Source organism: Wyeomyia smithii, chromosome 2 (genome assembly GCF_029784165.1).
Source record: "Wyeomyia smithii strain HCP4-BCI-WySm-NY-G18 chromosome 2, ASM2978416v1, whole genome shotgun sequence".
NCBI lineage: Eukaryota > Metazoa > Arthropoda > Insecta > Diptera > Culicidae > Wyeomyia > Wyeomyia smithii.
In genome coordinates this window covers 193,135,560-193,154,364 of record NC_073695.1, presented here as the reverse complement: position 1 = coordinate 193,154,364, position 18,805 = coordinate 193,135,560, and the positions used below count along the sequence as shown (strand labels likewise).

Sequence of the window (18,805 nt, the reverse complement as noted above, 5' to 3'; positions counted from 1 at the left end):
ATCCTATCTCAGAAACCTCGTGGAAGGCGTAGTCCTACGTCATTATGTCTCTCTTTCGGATCTTCAACCACTGAATTTCATACAGATTGGGGTTTTGATTTCGAGATCGAAGTAATTATTCACAAAAACACAGACGTCAAGAAGAGTAAATATTAACCTTCTACTGTGAAATCATCTTATCAGAGTTAATAAAAAAAATTAACAGAACGACATTCGACGAGGTCTACAAATCTAATGTTCCGAATGGTAAATTTTCTAACTTCTGCCAATTTCCTTTTCTCAATCAATCTGATGACCTACTGTAAGAATGTAATTAAAACTGTTGTCTTTAAAGGAAACATGCAGCCAGCGGCGGGGTCACTGGTCGTCTATCAGTGCGGTGGAACACTTGATAAAATTTTGATGCTACCGACAACGATAAGGAGTTTATCTCACGAAGATAGTTTAAGGAAATTCTTTGCCAAAGTACTGTTACTGTACGTGTCATTATTGAGTGAATTATGAAGCCGCTAATATTGATCGCGATGTTACACTTTTTTCAGTGATCAGCGATTTCTCGGTTATCATTATCAGCGTGGTGTGAAAGGTTGCATGATAGTACTAGATTGATTAATTGTCCTCTTTCTTGTAGCGATTGAAACAAGAAAGTTTTTGTGAAAATTCTCAGATTGGTTTTCAAGTCGAAAAACGTTAGCCCATGTTTTGAATAGGTTCCGAGGATGGCGGAGGCTCTTCGTTTACTCCGTGTTGCTCAATAATTATATCTTCTACATTAATGAACATAATGATACGGTTGATATTCAAAGTTTAGATTTTTTTGAATACCGGAGTGTAATTAATACATTTAGGTAATTAGTTTGATAATCCTCTTGACCAGATACACCGCACTTTTACAACAAAAAAAAAACATAAATTTTCTTTTTCGCAGTACAACACAAACTGTCAATAACTCACCACTTTATTTTTTTTTACATATTTGGATCAATAAATTAAAGAAAACTCTTCACAATAAAATAGTTTTGATCACAGTTCGTGCAGATTTTCTACTTTAAGCACACCTTTCTATCGAAGAGACATAAATGGTATAAATTATGGCGAGAGGATAGAAGCATTTGTCAAATACATACTAGTTACAGCCCTAGCAGTTGTATGAAATGGTGATGTAGGACTTAACAATGTAGTTAGAGGGATTTTAGCTACAAAGGATACAGAGTCCGCAGACAGGATCATCTCCCGAGCCGAGACTAGTACCTATGACGATTGCCTTGTTAGGCCAGCATCATACCTCGAGACCAGCTGTGAGCATTCAGTGACTATAACGTATTTTTATTCTCAACTTGAAATTTTTGACGTAGGATTACGTCTAACCGCACTATATCGAGATACATTCTGAGGAAACTAAAGTCCAAGATGTAACGTCGGAATGAAAGATTTCAAACGGCAATACTGATGTAACCACATGATGGATCACAATAATCAATGATAATTGATGGATTGATAAAATGATGGACAATTTTGTGATTCTTCATATATCATTGTTACTTAATTGTTAAATAGTGAAAATTGATGAAAAACTTCAAGGTCCTATTTTCACGAACAATGTACCAATCACATGCGAGCACGCCTGGCACAGACTTCATAAGTGGACACCAACTGCCTGCTATGACGACCTCTATATCAGTGGCAAAAAAAAATTTGACAGAATCTCCCCGTCCCAACAGGTCAACTAATATTTGCTTCTATGAACCTAGACTATCTTGATGTCTTGAAAGCGAAGCTTTTTCGGAAAGTTCGTTACAACCTTCTTTATCAGACAATTAAACGATCTGCTGTGAGAATGTTATTAAAACTGATGTCTTGAAGGAAAACATGCTGGCACAGGCAACAGTACTGCACCGAGCCATGTATGAGAAGACGGTCGCTCGTCGTCAGTGCAGTAGCACTCGATTACCATTTGTGTGCAGTCAAGCCACGCTGTGCGGCCGGGGATAAAATAATTCTGTACGCAACAGTATATCACGATATTGGATGTTGCATCCAATATGTGATTACAACTGAACGGATTTTGACCACCAATGCTTTGATCGAACGACGACGGTTGCCAAAGCATGTGAGACAATAATTGGCATATCATTGTATATCGTACATTGTACATTGAACAGTAAGTTAGTAAAAAGTTCAGTTGAAATCCACTTTTTCTAGTTCAGTTTCGCAGCTTTCAACCAATCACGAGCTCGCTTTATATAGCTGCAACAGATGTTTTCTCATCGTTTTAAAGTGCTTATTGTATTACTACCCCTGAACAGATTCCAAACACCGATGTCTTAATCGACAGGTAGAATATTGCGAAAGATTGTAATACAATAATTAAAATACCTTTCAACAAAAGTTGTGTTAAAAATCTTGGAACTTCTACTAATCAGAAGCTTGCTTCCCCGTAGCTCATTTCGTTTTGGTTGTCGTGACGAGTAGATGGCATTTGAACTGCAACCGTAGTGATTTTCATATCCATGTTTAATGACAAAAACTTCTTTCAAATTCTTAAAATTTGAAGTTGCATTGGGTTGCTTTGAATTCTACACTCTGTTTTTCTCAGATTTATTCAAATGACCAACTTAGGCTATTTAAAAGACAATAGAAAACCAATATGCTTCGCAAAGATTTTTAAACAGATAGTTCAGATAGCTCGTACTGATGGTTATATTTTCTCAGTTAAATAAATTTAATTCAATATAATAGTTGCATTCGCGGTTGTGGCATAGAGAAAAACCAAATTATATGCATCTTGTCGTTAGGTTTTAAACATTCGTATTTTTCAATTACAAAAATATTACATCAGCATCTGCAAGAAGCTATTTAGATACTAAACATATAAACACAACCTGTCATTGCCGGACTTGTAATTGAACAACATTATGCAAACATCAATTGGAGAGGTTAATGTTGTTTATCAAACCGAGCTAGGTTTATTTTTGAAGGAAACAGACAGACGACTTTCAAATATGGCATTTTGTTGCTTGTTTTTTTTATTGGTATCTTAAAACTAATTCATTCGTTGTTTTGCTTTCGTCTCGATTAGACGCAAATTGTTTATCTCCGTTTGAGTTCGCAAAATAACAATACACGAGTTATCGTACGGGTGTTTTTTTGTCGATTAGTTCTTGTGTTGCGCGATAACAATAGCCTGTTGTATATCGGCAGAAACATCTGCACACTGGTAGGGGCAGGCTACCCCGCCAGTGATTCGATACGCCGCTGATATATCAGCAAGAATAATTCTCCCGCACCGCTGCTACCCCGCTAGCAGCACGGACCACCATACGATCAAGCGAGTGGAAGTCAACTACAAGTGGCATCTACAAGGTCGCGTGTAAGATACGGCCACTGTGTCACAACACGAAGCTGGATCGTCATTGTTTGTTCTGCGGAGACACTCGATTAATCCAACTATCAGCCGTGAGGTCGTGACTTAGACGTTCGGTGAAGTATTACATTTAGAATTTTTACTATAATTATCAATATTATTACTATGTTATAATATTGTTATTAATATTATTATTGATATTATTATTATTGTTATTATTATTATTATTACTACAATTATTATTATTATTATTATTATTACTATTGTTATTAGTATTAGTATTACTGTCTTTTTTTTATTTGATCCATTGTATATTGAAAAATTTTTTTTAAAATTTAATATCAACTACTTGAACCCCCCCCCCCATACTCGAATATTTATCGTTTGTACGCGGTAGAGCGTAACGCTCCCGCAAAATGGACGACATGCAGGTGCAACTTTTCCTGGATGTGGAAATAAACGGGGAAGAAATTGAAATTTCTCCCATCAGCTCACCCCTACCTTCCCCTGTGCCCTCCCCTTTGCCAAGTCCTGTACCAAGAGTACCGGAAGTACCGGTAAAAGCTTACCCATATGCCGCTGGCGGTCCCTACGTTGTTTTTTTCCGGCCCATAAAGAAGCCATTGAATATTATTCAAATTGGCAAAGACCTGGCAAAACATTTTTCGGCCGTAACTGAGATTACGAAGGTGAGGCCGAACAAACTGCGAGTTGTCGTGAGTAGCTTGAAGCAAGCAAACGAAATTGCTGGCTACGAGCTCTTCACGAGAGAGTATCGCGTGTACATCCCTGCCAAGGATGTAGAAATCGACGGTGTGGTTACCGAGGGGAATCTCACTGTCGATGACATTTTGCGTCATGGAGTTGGCTGTTTCAAAAACCCCTTGATGCAAAGTGTAAAGATACTGGATTGCAAACAATTGCATTCAGTATCCATCGAAGAAGTGAAGAAGAAATTCCTCCCTTCGGATTCCTTCCGAGTAACATTCGCCGGATCCGCGCTGCCGAACTACGTCCGCTTGGACAGGGTTCGTCTACCTGTACGCCTGTTCGTACCGCGGGTCATGCATTGCCAAAACTGTAAGCAGTTAGGTCACACAGCCACCTACTGCTGCAACAAGGCACGCTGTAGCAAGTGCGGAGGCAATCATGCTGAGAACGCTTGCAGTGGGGATACTGAAAAGTGTCTTTATTGCGAGGGAACTCGGCATGACCTTCCGGCATGTCCCGCGTACAAACAGCGCGAGGAAAAAATTAAGCGTTCCCTTAAGGAACGATCAAAGCGCTCTTTTTCAGAAATGCTTAAAAGGGCTGAGCCACCCTTGACAGGAAACATCTTTTCCTTCTTGCCAACTGATGAGGGTACATCTGACGATCCCGTCGAAGGGTGTTCCTATGCCTTGCCAGAGGGATCTAGGAAGAGGAGAATGCTCAACTCTCCTAATCTTTCTCGCAAAGGTCGTAAGATAACCCCTAGCGGAATGACCAATAAGACAACACAAAAAGGAAGCGGTGAAGAAAAACCGAAGCAAGTACCCCCCGGTTTTAATTTCAAATAAAACCAGGAGTACCCACCGCTTCCTGGGGCACCAAAAACCCCTCGTGCACCCATTTCTCGATCAGAAGATAAAAAAGAAACAGGGTTCATAAAATTTTCTGATATTGTGGACTGGATATTTAAAACATTCAACATACCAGATCCCCTACAAAATATTCTTCTTGCCCTTCTTCCTACAGTGAAAACCTTTTTGAAGCAACTAGCAGCAACTTGGCCCCTCATTGCAGCTATTATATCTTTCGATGACTAATACGGCGAAAGAGGTTAGGAATTTTTTCACTGTATTACAGTGGAATTGCAGAAGTATCATCCCCAAATTCGATTTATTTTCTCATTTGATGAATACATACAATTGTGACGCATTCGCGATCTGTGAAACCTTTCTCAATTCGAACGATCAACTCAATTTCCACGATTTTAACATTATTCGTCGAGATCGAGACTCACACGGTGGAGGGGTACTTTTAGGGATCAAAAAGTGCTATTCTTTTTTTAGAATCGACCTCCCCTCGATCTCGAATATTGAAGTTGTTGCCATTCAAACGAATTTGAATGGAAAAGACCTTTGCCTTGTTTCGTTATATATTCCCCCATCCGCGCGGATTGAACAGAAGCAACTCCTTGATATAGCAGAATTGCTTCCCGCACCTTTTATGATTTTGGGAGATTTTAACTCTCACTGTTCGCTATGGGGGTCGCTGTACGACGACAACCGATTTTCTTCAATTTGTAACTTGATCGACGACTTCAATATGACACTTTTGAATACTGGGGAAGCGACACGTGTACCTAATCCTCCAGCAAGTGAAAGCGTGCTTGACCTATCCCTCTGCTCGACATCACTAGCGTTAGATTGCCAGTGGAAAGTAATCAACGATCCCCACGGTAGTGATCATCTTCCAATCGTTATATCAATTGCTAATGGTTCAACTCCCCCGAACCCAATCAATATTTCCTACGACCTTACACGTAATATTGATTGGAAGCGTTATGAGTCTATTATAGCGGAATCTATCGAGACTCACGAGGAACTTCCTCCGGAGGAAAAATACGCGTTCTTAGCTGGCTTGATAATCGACGCCGCGACTCAAGCTCAGACGAAACCGATACCCGGGGTAACGATTAGACAGCGCCCTTCCAACAAATGGTGGGACAAAGAGTGCTCTGAGCTGTACGTGCGAAGGTCCGCGGCGTATAAGGACTACCGGGAGTACGTCACTGTCAACCTGCTTCGAAAGTACGAGGCACTGGGCAGGCAGATGAAGAGCTTAGTAAAGGCGAAAAAACGCGGGTACTGGCGGCGGTTCGTAGGGAAACAGCGATGAGCACTCTTTGGGATACCGCCAGGCGCATGCGGAACCGTGACGTTTCGAATGAGAGTGAGGAGTATTAAGATCGCTGGATACTCGATTTTGCCAAAAAGGTCTGTCCGGACTCTGTACCGGAACAGAAAACCTTTCGCGACGCGTTTATAGTAACTATGGAAGAGCCTCCATTTTCGATGTTGGAATTTTCAATGGCTCTCCTGTCGTGCAACAATAAAGTTCCAGGGTTGGATAGTATTAAATTCAGCTTGTTGAAGAATCTACTCGATTCTGTAAAAAGACGCTTGTTGAACTTGTTCAACAAGTTTCTTGAGCTAAATATTGTTCCGCATGACTGGAGGGAGGTAAAAGTCATTGCTTTTGGGAAACCCGGGAAACCTGCCTCTGATCACAATTCATATAGGCCGATTGCGATGCTCTCTTGCCTCCGGAAATTAATGGAGAAAATGATCCTCTTACGGTTAGACAAATGGGTCGAAACAAACGGTTTACTTTCAGATACTCAATTTGGCTTTCGCCGGGGCAAAGGGACGAAGCGTTGCTTTCTACTGAAATTCAAGTCGCATTTGCTCGGAAAGAGCAAATGGCTTCTGCGTTCTTGGATATTAAGGGGGCTTTTGACTCTGTCTCTGTAGAAGTTTTAAGCGCGAAACTTAATTCGCAGGGACTTTCACCAAATTTGAATAACTTTTTGCTCAACTTGTTGTCAGAAAAGCATATGTATTTCTCACATGGCGATTCGACAACTTCCCGAATTAGTTACATGGGCCTTCCCCAGGGCTCATGTTTAAGTCCTCTCTTATATAATTTTTACGTGAATGACATCGATGAATGTCTTGCAAATTCATGCACGCTAAGGCAACTTGCAGACGATAGCGTTGTATCCATTACTGGTAGCGAGGCTAGCGATCTGCAAGGACCATTGCAAGATACCTTAGACAATTTGTCTGAATGGGCTCTTAAGCTGGGTATCGAATTCTCTCCGGAGAAAACTGAGTTGGTCGTTTTTTCTAGGAAGCATAACCCAGCTCAGCTGCAGCTCGTACTAACGGGTAAAACGATCTCTCAGGTTTTAGTCGCTAAATATCTCGGGGTCTGGTTCGACTCTAAATGCACCTGGGCTTGTCATATTAGGTATCTGACACGAAAATGCCAACAGAGGATTAATTTTCTTTGTACGATTACCGGAACCTGGTGGGGAGCCCACCCAGGAGACCTTCTGAGGTTATACCAAACAAAAATACTGTCAGTTCTTGAGTACGGTTGTTTCTGCTTTCGCTCCGCTGCGAACACGCATATTTTGAAACTAGAAAGAACACAATATCGTTGTTTGCGTATTGCCTTGGGTTGCATGCAGTCGACCCATACGATGAGTCTTGAAGTGTTAGCGGGTATTCTTCCGTTGAAACATCGTTTTTGGAATCTCTCTTACCGGTTGCTAATTCGATGCACAGTTATGAACCCATTAGTAATTGAAAATTTCGAGAGGTTGGTCGACCTTCAATCTCAATCCAGATTTATGACTTTATATTTTGACTATATGGCTCAAGATATTAATCCTTCTTCATACGATTCCTCCAATGTCGCACTTTTAGATACTTCTAAGAATGCTATATTCTTCGACACCACCATGAAACAAGACATTTCTGGTATCCCGGATCAATTGCGACCCCAAGAGATCCCTAAGATTTTTTCCAATAAGTTTAAACATGTTAGTTATGATAAAAGGTTTTACACTGACGGATCTAATCTAGATGAGTCCACTGGCTTCGGTCTTTTCCACGAAAATTTTACCGCCTCCTACAAACTCGATGCTCTTGCTTCCGTGTACGTCGCAGAACTTGCTGCTATTCAGTACTCTCTTGGAATCATCGAAACCCTACCCATAGACCACTACTTCATCTTCACAGATAGTCTCAGTGCCATTGAGGCTCTGCGATCGATGAAGCCTGTGAAGCACACCCCGTATTTCCTGGGGAAAATACGGCGGTTTTTAAGTGCTTTAACAGATAAAAATTACCGGGTTACCTTAGCGTGGGTCCCTTCTCATTGCTCGATTCCGGGTAATGAAAAGGCTGACTCTTTAGCTAAGGTGGGTGCTATTGATGGCGATATTTATGAAAGACCAACTGCTTATGATGAATTTTATAGCATTTTGCGTCAGAGAACACTCAACAGTTGGCAATCATCATGGAACTCAGATGAACTGGGACGGTGGCTACATTCCATTTTTCCTAAGGTATCGACGAAAGCATGGTTCAAGGGGTTGGATGTAGGTCGGGACTTCATTCGCGTGATGTCCAGACTTATGTCCAATCACTACACGTTAAACACGCATCTCTTTCGTATAGGGCTTGTAGACAGTAATCACTGCGTTTGTGGCGATGGCTACCATGACATCGAGCATGTTGTTTGGTCGTGTGCCGAATTCTGTGATGTTAGGTCCGAGCTTATAGATTCCCTCCGGGCCCGAGGAAAACAACCGAACGTACCCGTTAGAGACATTCTGGGAAGCGGTGATCTCCAGTACATGACACAACTGTACTGTTATTTGAAAAAGACTGACATTAAAATTTAATATTCTTTTGTCTATTTGTCAGAATACCCGTATACGACGCTGGAGACACGAGCACGAAGAGCCTAATCTATGTTTAAAAAACAAAAAAGAACACCAGTCGAAACACAAATAGATCGTATATCTTAATTAGTTTCAAGCAAGAATTGTATTTCCCTCCTCTCACCTTAAATCCCACTAGCTCGTAGTCGGCCGCGAGAATAAATAAAAGGCCTCCCTCTTTTCCCTGCTAACGTAGAATTAATACGAATTGTACTTGGCTCAGTAAAACAGAAAATGTATCGTGCCGTGTCAAATAAACTAATTTTAAACCTAAACTTAAAACTGATTAATGTTTTTCTGGTTCTGCTAAATGAATAAAGATTTCAATTGGCCTAAAATAAAAAAAAAATGAATGTTAACATGTTCATAAATTTCGATGTCATTTTCAAAATTTTTGTAAATCCTAATTTTCCACTAAAAACTGCAACGCTTTATCGTTACTTTTCCAACGAACTTGTAAATATAGGATTTTTTTTATGTGACATCTTTGCTAAGCAGTTGTAAGAAACTGACAATGATGCTGCTTTGGAATCTGTGGTGAGCTATCTTTCACAAGCGCATTTTAAGATGAAAGGAAGTTTACTTTCTACTAAATCGTTCTTACTTAAGACCTATATAAAAAATTGCCTTTTCACATGTTGAAGAAAATTTACTGCGTTAGGATGAAAGGTATTCATCAATGTGAAAAACAGTATTTTTTTCTTCTTAAATAGATGTCTGCAAATAAATAATCAAATTTTTTTCAGTTGTCAAAATCGGACCATGTTAAAATAAATGCTATTCTTTTTATGACTTTCTGGTGGCATATGACCTTAACAATATATGGCCACCAGTGAACTAGTTTTAGGATTGTAAGTCGTTAGAGGTGTCGCTTGATGGATTTAGGCTCAATAATATGGAAGTATCTGGAACGCAACGGTGACAGCCTTTACGACCTAGACACTTGATATGACCCTCCCGAGTAATTAGAGGTATAGCACGGTACTAAGTACTGCTTTGATTATGTCTATTAGATTACTGGAACGGTCATATCTCCAAAACCGTCTTACTGATTCCGGTATTCCATTTCGGCAACATAATGGACAAAATGCCTTTTATTTGGTGGTTGTTGAGCTTGAATTAGTAAAAAGCAAAACAAGAAAACTATAAATTATGATGATAAACATAACCGCTCGTTTTTGGCTCATGTGTGCCAAAGTCGAACCGTGCCAAAACTGAACCGTGTCGAAAGTGAAAAGTGGTCCAATCGAACAAAGTCTGAATTCTCTAAATGAAAAATAAAACTATCGTAGTTCTACGTCAAACATGCGGTCGTGTCTTGGATACCACCCTCGTAATATTTTTTAATGGAAAATATTCAGTAACACTCGAGTGAGTTTCGTTTACACTTGGCGATATTGTGCATGTAGTGTTTTTTGTTCAAACAACATTCATTCGTTACGGTACAAGCGTATCGTTGCTGTTGATTAAGCACCAATAATTTCTCCTCATGCGTCTAAATCAGATTTTTTTTTCTCAAAAACAACAACAATTACATTTACTGTATTACGAAGACAGTAAATATACATTAAAAATAAAAAAGATCATCAAACAATGTTGAAACTTAAAAAAAAAATCTGAATAAATCTTAGGGAAATGGACAAAAAATTCACAATCATTCGCCGGCTCTTATTTTCCTATAAATTTGTATTCTTAGGAATTTACTCTTTCGGTATTACGATTATTTAGTGAACATCAAAGATAAAATGAAATTAAAACAACTTATAACCATTGCAAAAATGTTCAATTCTTGTTGAGGTTTATAAGCATATTCATGAGATAAACTGGTAATCATCATTGGTAGCAGCATTGCAGTTTTTTCTTGATTGCACACGAATAGCAATCGTGTACCGCTGCTTTGATAGACCAGTGGCGCTCTGCTCCACCTGTACTGTACGGTACTGTTACCTTCACCAGCATGCTGGATTGCCAGATCTAGGGATTTGTTCACTTCTACGGATTAACATTTATATGGGAAATCCGTAGAAAAGAGGGGGAAATTAGGGGAAATCAGGGGAAATCCGTAGAATCTATGGTTTTAAACGAAATAGTTCTGGCATCTCTGCCAGCATGTTTTCTTTCAACTCAAGCCCGGCGGAGAGAAATCAGTTTTTACCTCAAAAAATGAACTTCAACTATATGTTCAAATCATACAAACTGTACTGTATATTAAAGATCAATCTGTTCTCTAATTATATTAGATAGTTTCATCGTGCAAATTTTCAAGTATTATTGTTAAATTTGAATCAAAGTTTGAATGTCCGAAGATGCCATATGGCATCGCCCGCCGGGAAGTTAGTTTTTATTGGACTCTATCAGTAGGTTAACAAATTGTTCGAGATCTTTATCTTCGGGACATCAATTCAGTCTAAGCTCATGAAAACAAACGTTAATTGACCTGCTGGGACCTTGTCATTTTTTTGATACTGATATGAAGAATGGCACGGTAAATAATAGGCGTAAATTTGGTCTTGAACCTTTTTATCGTTTTTTTACCGCTAAACAATGAAATAATAATGATGACTAGCGTATTACGAAATTAGCCAACATTCCAACAACGTATTAGGGACCGTTCCTAAACCACGTGGTCATAAAGAGGGGGACGGGGGGTTTGTCAAAAGACCACGAAAGACCACGCATGGGGGTGGGGGGGTTAACGAAATGACCACGTGGTCTTTTTTTCTGACTTATAATTTATTGTTGCCACCAAGTCAAGAGCAAAAGCTTTTTCATTTTAGAAATATAGAATGTACCGAATGTTTAAAAATAAAAATTTAAAAAATTTAAGCGAAGTTTTGGTACTAGACAAATGAAAAGACCACGTGGTTAAAGTCGCAAGGGGGGAGGGGGGTTGGCCAAAAGACCACGAAAGACCACGGGGGGATAGGGGTGGTATAAAAAGGGATCAAAATCCTTCATTTGGTCATGCTGTTATTATCTGACAGAACATTTGCCAGCGTTATAGCCAATTTTACAGAATATATCACAGTATAGAAAACAAAGACGTAGTCCAACGTTTCAAGAAAAAATTTTGCAGGAGTTTTTTTGAACACCATCGAACAACAGGCTTGGCACCTGAAGGGTTAGGATTGTCATTAGCTTCCGCTTGATGAAATACTTTTGTTTACAAATAACAATTCGCAGTGTGAAAGCCGTCAGGTATTATGCCCAATCTAAACGCGTGAGTCAATTTTGGCCAAAATACACCCGACAACAGTTCGCTGTTCAACGCAAGCATCGCTGTGGGTGTTGCAACAATTATGGAAGTCTTCCTTGAAAACGTTCTCTCTCTTATCAGTTGGCATTTTCATACTCAGCCCTTCTCAGTGTGCTCAGTTGGAGCTCTTTTCCCTCGATTCAACACGCACACTCATACGAGAGAATCAATGCTGGCAGCGCAGGCAGAGTATCTATACTGGTGAACTCCCGCATCGGAAGGACATTTGTGCTGCTGCGGTCGTCGTGCGCGAATCTTTCGTTCTGATTGCGGTCGTCAAGTTTGGGAATTGGTGTTCCAAGCGAAAGAAGGGAGTGAATAGCAGCTGCAATACTGTAGCTTTCACACGGCGGATGGGTGGGCAGGATATGTCGCCACGATCCCTCTCCACCCAGCCCGTAGTTCTTCGATCGTTCGTCCGTGATACCGAGTGGTGCTGCGATGATGTGGTTGCACTTTTTCCTCTGACGCGGAGCGGTGAAAATTTGATGGAAACTTTCTAGTATACAAAAGCAAGGGAAAAGACATATAGTTTATCATTAAAAGTTAATTTCTTAGTTGGTGGCAGTTGGTGATCCATCTGGAACGATGGAAAGTGAGGAAAACGGCGACGAAAAAACTGGGAAGCCGAACCCGACCATGGATGGCAAGCCTGCGGAAAAAGTAATTATGCGGCCGAATCAGTTAATGGTTTTTAGTTGTTACATTCTTCGGTTGAATTTTATTTTCAAGCTATGTGTATCTGTGTATGTGTTCAACGTTCATGACTAGAGACATGTGTTTCCTAGAGAGGGAAAAAGAACAACAATACCAATTTTGCGTGAACGCCTGCATAATGTTTCCGATTACCCGAATAGAACAGCACGAATTAGTCGTTCATACCGATATGAATAGGAACCACAAGGAAGAAATTGGCGGAACTATCGCATTCGTTGTTTTGTTCAAGTTGCTACTCATTAGAATTCATCGCCGCAGGTGGTTTTTGCACCGAGTCCTACTTAGTATGCATTTCTCGTTCCGTTTTATTTGATGAGTATTCAATACGTCTGTGTATCCTCCAGTGCTCCAATGAACTGATATTGAATGGTGCATTGGTCTCGCAAACAGAAGGTAAGGTTACACAGTAAGGCACTTCCGGCGCCCCCATTCTTCTCACAACCTGCTGAGAATTATATCGAATAGACTGCTGACAGTTTTGCATTTGCAATAATGAGACAACAGCAGATGGTATTCAGTTACCGAATTCAATGCACTTTAAGAAAATATTTTCATCAACGCCTGGTATCGAGGGGATTTTTGACTATGAGTGTAATTTTCCAGTATTGGTCTCGAGCGCTTGATACGACGCAGTTTTGGTAAAATCTATGGTGAAATATAAACGGTGTTCTAACTATTCTGTTTAGTAAAAACTTTCATTATTATTTTTAAAACAAACTGAACACAAGCTGCAAACCGTCTGGTGACTTGGTGACTGCAGAAAATGATTACACAAAAAAAATGATTTTGAAAAACGTGAATTATGTGCAAAAAATGCTGTAAATGGACGCAAAAAGCCCATGGCATGTGAAGCAATTATCATCATCGGCGTAATCCTGTCGATGATCAAATTTCAAAGTTGTGGAATGCAATTTCATTATTAGTCTCACTATTTCTCTACTAATGTCATTACTTCGAAGAACGATTAAACTTTACTATCATGAACAGATGCTATGTATCCGTTCCACCTCATACAGAAGACCAGCATGCTTAACCTAAACGATAGAACATTAAACCATGGAAATTTTAAAGAAATTTCAAATCAGTCATTATCATTTCGAATACAAAACAATCTCGCTACCAATACTTATTTTAAATAATTTTTTAACTACTCGAAGGTCCGCTCTTGGATCAATTTTGGCGTTTCATTTTAATACTGTTTGCTGTTTGATTTTCATTTTCGATCATCTGGTTAGAATTTTAGCAAATTTTGTTTCGTGATCGTGAACGATGCGCGTGAAATATTTTATGAGAGTAAGACAGCTCGTTACAAGGATAAAGATCTAGTGTATTTGAACGTGTGCCTAATTGGAAGTGAAAATTGAAAATGATTAATTGTAATTTATATAGCAATTCGCTAGTGTAAATGATTTTTATCAGCACTGGATTCAGCCATTCCAGCGATTTTTGACCTGCACTTTTTTCATCGATCTGTGAGGCCTGTCAATTCTCATTTCATCTTCCAATTATTCTGAGCTGACGCTGAAGCTGAATAAAAGCCTACTTGCGTAACGATTCTACAATGGTTAACAAAGCACTAAAAATAAACTGTTATTCATCCTTTTCGGTAAACAGCAAGAGAAACTTTAATCTACCTGCTATTTAATTATTAATAATTAGTCCACCGATATCGATCACAGTTTGTCATACTTCTCTTCCGAATGAATAATTAACAAGTTACTGCGATGTGTTCGGTGGCATGACGAAGCTCTGTATATGACGTATGACTCTTTTCTCAGAGAACTAATTATATTTAACCCTTGATTCTTTGTAAACAGTGGCCCCGAAAATGATTTGACTTTGAACATAACCTTGTTCATAAAGTAGCGCAGTTCACCAAACTCAAAAACTTAATTGTATTCTGACGTAGTCCATTTTGAAATTATTAGAATTTTTCTTTTTAGATTAGGAAATAGTCAGCAAATAATAATACATTCCTTAAATGAAAAGGAAATTAATGTAGTTACTTCTCTGGGTATCACAAAACGATGAATTATTTAAATTTTACCACTGAAACATTATCAAACGTATGGATAAATTTTCTGACCTTATTCTTACTTTGTAGGAGTAATTGGGAAAAATAATTTACGATTTTCCAACAAAACTTCATTCATTTATTTGGAATTCCGTCATGACATAGCCTGATAAACAAAATTTCTCCAATTCACTCGGTTATTGGCTGCTGCTTTCCAATCCCTGAGACACCGTGTACTCTCCGCCAGATCTCGCTCCACTTGGTCTACCAATCCTGCTCGCTGCGCCCCTAGTCGTTTTCCTCCTGCCGGATTCGAGGCAAACAACATATTCGCAAGATAGTTGTCCGGCATTCTTGCAACGTGCCCTGCCCAGCGTATCCGTCCAGCTGTAGCCACCTTTTAAATACTGGGTTCGCCGTGGAGTTGCGCGAGCTCATGGTTCATCCTTCGCCTCCACATTCCGTTCTCCTGCACGCCGCCAAAGATCGTCCTTAGTAACCGTCATTCGAAAATTCCGAGCACTCGCAGGCAGGTCCTCCTCGAGCATTGTCCACGTTTTATGCCCGTAGAGAACAACCGGTCTTATGCGCGTTTTGTACAGGTTACAATTCGTACGAGGCTTAGTCTGTACGACCGCAATTGCTTGTGGAGCCCATAGTAGGCATGACTTCCGCTGATAATACGCCTCCGGATCTAACGGCTGGTATCATTGTCCTCGGTTACCAGTGAACCAAGATAGACAAACTCGTCGACTACCTCGAACTCATCGCCGTTTTCGTTTTTCCATAGCTCTTTTCGGTCGATAGTGTCATACGCGGCTTCCCGGGTCGTCCAACAACAAGTTTCAACAAAACTACGACCTGTTGAAACTTTTACAAATCTTATGACTCCCTATACGTTAAGGCACGGCAAAAAGAACTCAGCAACAATTGCAAACGATTCATGTCACTATCTTTAAGTTTTATCATTTGTATCGCTAAATAACAAACCATTCAGGTGGTCTCGAGGTATGATGCTGGTTTAATATTGTGATAGGGTGTTTTAGGGGTATGTATATTAATTTTTCTTTTGATAAGAAATACATATTCCACTGACTTTTTTCAATTTGAGCAGCAGAATTATTGAAAAAATCGATTTCCAATTTTAACAACTGTAAGTGACTTTAAGGCAAACTTTGCTGTCAAGAAATCATGACACGGGGTGGCCAGGCCATTTTTCAAATGTCTCCACACTCCGCGGTCTACAAATCTGTAAACACCGTCCCTATTGAAGTCCCAGTAAACACATTGAATCGGGTACGGTTAACCAACCGACTATTAGGCTTCCACTTCTCCACACGCGCTTCAATGTCTTCGAAATTAAGACATGTCTTTACATCTGGCATCCCTGTCATGACACGTAAACCAGGGTTATACTTCACACAAGCCAGCAGCAGAAATGTCACTTTGTGCACAGCCAGGGTTATATTCACAACAAGCCAAGAACAGCAATGTCACTTTGTGCGCTACTTGCCAGTTAGTGAAATTTTAAAAATATGTAATTTTTCAATTTGAAAATCAGAGAAAACTAGTAGAGATCTCAGTCAAATTACGTAGTGCCTACTGAAAGGTTAGTTATCGATTAGTATAAGAAAAAGCAGGTATTTTTTAAATTAAAACCTATTATAATGACCTGTTTCTAGCGGTTTTTACGCCCGCGATGGGTGATGATTCAAATGGCTTGGAATATTTCCACCTTGACATTCTTCTTCCTAGAGAAAAAAACAATTATAAAAAGTTAAAGTAACCAAGTCGTATGTTCAAATCCTGGCTCGGGAGGGACTGTTAGTGTCAGTAGGATCTTAACTCTTGGCCCTCAATTGTCGTGTAAACTTGACAGTTGGCTGTGAAGTCTGTGTCCAATAAAGCCGAAGGTGGAAAGGAAGTCGGTACCTAAGCTTTGATTTGCTCTGCCGCTAAATGAAAAAGGTACTTTGGAAATTATATTTTGCCGTTACACCTGAACTCCTAAATTTTTTTTTCTTGCTCTGGACTCCGATATGTAGTTGAGCCATTGAAAGCAAAATGGTATATGTGCCATTAACTATTTTTTTCAGGAGACATAATTATTGAAAAAGTCGGAAAGCAAATTATTATCAACCTTTTCCATGAAGAATTAAAATCAATGTTGGGATGGTTTCAAAACACTGTGCATAAAAACACAACAAAATATAGTTGAGAAACTTGCACGAACTCTGATGGAAAATCATGTACCAATTTCGTTCTATGGAAAATACAACGACAACCAGAAAACGTAGAGGACAAAAATGGTACAAGTGTATAAAGTATTTAACACTGAATACCTCTACGAACTAAAAACATTGATTTTTTTGTCTTATGACTTACATTTTGAGTTTAGTAAAGTAGGCAATGTTTACGAGCATGCGAAAAATGAATAAGGACAGAAAGTGTGACTTAGACTCATAGAAAATTTTCCTCATCCAGACGGGACTCGAACCCGCAATCTCTAGCATGGTGTTTTGGCCAATCAAACTACTGGGAAGTTCTCTCTCCTAAGAATAATAACGATCACCTACTATTGTGTTCCAACCTCGGCATAACGGAACCCTTCCGTTAGATGCGTTTCGGAGGAAATTACGCAACCAACTGAATAGTTTCGTCGAATATTACCAGTAGATATAGTAGGTCGCTATACAAAGTGTGAGAGAGGCAATCTCTCAGTTACTAAAATAACTTCCACAAGGCAGTGTGTGTGGTTTATCGAGGCGTGCTTGAAACGGAACACAATAGTAGAGGGTGATCGATATGATTCTTAGGGAAGAATACCGCGTAATCTGATTATCCTAGAACTTTCCGTTTTTTTGTCTATCTAAATCACGCTTTGATTGTTAACTAGAAGTTAGATGGTATTTTGGCCGGGATATGGTCCGAGGTCCGAACGATAATGACCTGTAGCTTATCAATTTCTCTGCAGCTAGAGGCATGGCTATCTGTAGCACTTATCTTGCAGGCCGGAATATTCGTAAGCACACCTGGATGTACCTGGAGGCCTGCTTCAGATCGCCGATGTTCTGATCGATGCGATGGGCGGTATTTTTCAGATGCTACAGGCGTAAGGTTGTTCAGAGGACCAATCGTTGACTCGGATCATTATAACTTGGTATCCAAGATCCGCGGCCGGTTGCCCAACGTATTAAAATCAAGGTCAACAAGGAAGATACGGTTGATCATCCAGCGGTTTTGAACTAGAGGAGTGGCTGCAGTGTACTCACAGAAAGTTGATGAGCGGATCGATGAGTAAGTTGGAGAGGACCTGAACGAACTGTGGAGATATATCCACAGTACGATCAGCAACACAGCGCGAGAAGTGTTGGGTTCAGCTGCGACAGCCATGCTCAACGAGTGGGTTGATGCTGAATGTCAGCTAGCGAAGGATGAGAAAAACCGCGCCAGATTTCACATGTTGGCTACGGCTGTGACACGTCAGGGCGATATTGATCCGCTAGAGCCGCTAAAAAGAGACTCCATCGCCGGAAGAAACGTCAGCATTGGAGCGTGTTCTTCGAGCTTTCGAGCGAGCGAGCGTTCGAGTTCTGAAAAACAGATTAACGGAATCAGGAGCCGAAACGTGTTTTGCCCTGGCATGTGCAACGACAGGGTTGGGAACCTGAATACCGATAAATTATAGGTGACCAGGCATTGGAAACAACATTTTAGTGTGCTGTTGAACTGCGAGGAAGACAGTGGCGTCAAAAGGAGTAAGATTGACATTGAGAATGATGGACAAGCTGTGGATCCACCAACCATAGACGAGGTGAGGAAAGCAGTTAAAAAGATGAAGAACTGTAAAGCAGCTTGGAAGGACGGCAACTTTTCAGAGTCGGGAGCAAACAGCTGTATCGTGCCATTCATCGGATCATGCTGAAAGTTTGGTCTGATGAAGAATTGCCCTTT

General features: G+C 40.0%; 1 protein-coding gene across 3 annotated transcripts in view; it reads left to right on the top strand.

Moving 5' to 3' along the window:
- Nucleotides 1-18,805, top strand: part of LOC129720199 (calcium-transporting ATPase type 2C member 1) — a 125,404-nt gene that overhangs the window by 5,581 nt on the left and 101,018 nt on the right. The window contains exon 1 of one of the 3 annotated variants that reach the window (XM_055671646.1): nt 12,338-12,783. The exons of the other annotated variants lie outside the window; for them this stretch is intronic. Within the exon in view, the coding sequence (XP_055527621.1) occupies nt 12,709-12,783 (75 nt within the window). The 5' untranslated portion in view covers nt 12,338-12,708. Of the gene's footprint in view, nt 1-12,337; nt 12,784-18,805 lie in introns of those variants that run through there. 3 annotated transcript variants of the gene reach the window in all.